This window comes from Synchiropus splendidus, chromosome 3 (genome assembly GCF_027744825.2).
Source record: "Synchiropus splendidus isolate RoL2022-P1 chromosome 3, RoL_Sspl_1.0, whole genome shotgun sequence".
Lineage (NCBI taxonomy): Eukaryota > Metazoa > Chordata > Actinopteri > Syngnathiformes > Callionymidae > Synchiropus > Synchiropus splendidus.
In genome coordinates, this window is record NC_071336.1 from 33,109,709 (window position 1) to 33,110,811 (window position 1,103).

The 1,103-nt window shown below is 53.9% G+C and overlaps 1 protein-coding gene across 1 annotated transcript; it reads left to right on the forward strand.

The window, feature by feature from the left end:
• Positions 1-1,103, forward strand: LOC128755994 (E3 ubiquitin/ISG15 ligase TRIM25-like). Its single transcript, XM_053860115.1, has one exon. The coding sequence runs from the start codon at positions 1-3 to the stop codon at positions 964-966; it is 966 nt and encodes a 321-aa protein (XP_053716090.1). The 3' UTR covers positions 967-1,103.

The window sequence follows — 1,103 nt, forward strand, 5'->3', positions numbered from 1 at the left end:
ATGGAGGCCAGAGCTGAAGTTCTCTCCTGTTCCATCTGTCTGGATCTACTGAAGGATCCAGTCACTCTCAACTGTGGACACAGCTTCTGTCAGGTCTGTGTTGAAGGTTACTGGGACTCAGAAAGTGAGAGGAACATCTACCAGTGTCCTCAGTGCAGACAGACCTTCACCTCGAGGCCTCGCCTGCAGAAGAACGTCATGTTAGCAGAGTTAGTGGAGGAGCTGAAGAAGACTGGACTCCAAGCTGCTGACCTCTGCTATGCTGGACCTGAAGATGTGGCCTGTGACTCCTGCACTGGGAGGAAGCTGAAAGCCCTCAAGTCCTGTCTGGTGTGTCTGACCTCTTACTGTGAGCAACACCTCCAGCCTCATCTAGAAGCTCCGGCCTTCAGGAGACACAAGCTGGTCCAGCCGTCCAAGCAGCTCCAGGAGATCCTCTGCCCTCAACACAATGAGGAGAAGAAGATGTTCTGTCGTACTGATCAGCAGGTCATCTGTCACCTCTGTGCTGTGGACCAACACAAAGACCACCACATTGTCTCAGCCGCAGCAGAGAGAAGAGAGCGAGAGAAAGAGGTGGATCAGAGTCGAGGAAGGATCCAGCAGAGGATCCAGGAGAGACAGGAAGAGCTGAAGCTGCTTCAGCAGGAGCAGGAGACCATCAGAGACTCTGCTGATAAAGCAGTGAAGGACAGTCAGGAGACCCTCCAGCAGCTGATCCAGAACCTCCAGAGAAGAATGTCTGATGTGGAGCAGCAGATCAGATCCCGGCAGGAGACTGAAGCCGCTGGAGTGCGAGAACTTCACTCACCGACAGTCACTTGGTCTTTCTCCAGAACTGGTCCTCACTCTCAGAGGTCAGTGAAGACACGCTCTCCTCCAGGACCCACGTCCGTCCTCACTGCTGCTTTGAGGAAGTGGCAGCAGCCGTGTCAGCCAGCAGAGAGCGACTCCAGGACCTTCTGAGAGACACCTGCACCAACATCTCACTGATGCTCGCTCCACAGACCAGAGCTGAGTTCCTCAGGTTCTCACGGGACATCACTCTGGATCCAAACACTGCTCACTCATGGTTGTTTTTGTCTGAAGGAAACAGGACAGTG

Bases quoted from the DNA above. Each gene is read 5' to 3' on its own strand.
- LOC128755994 (XM_053860115.1), top strand. From the start codon at position 1: ATGGAGGCCAGAGCTGAAGTTCTCTCCTGTTCCATCTGTCTGGATCTA.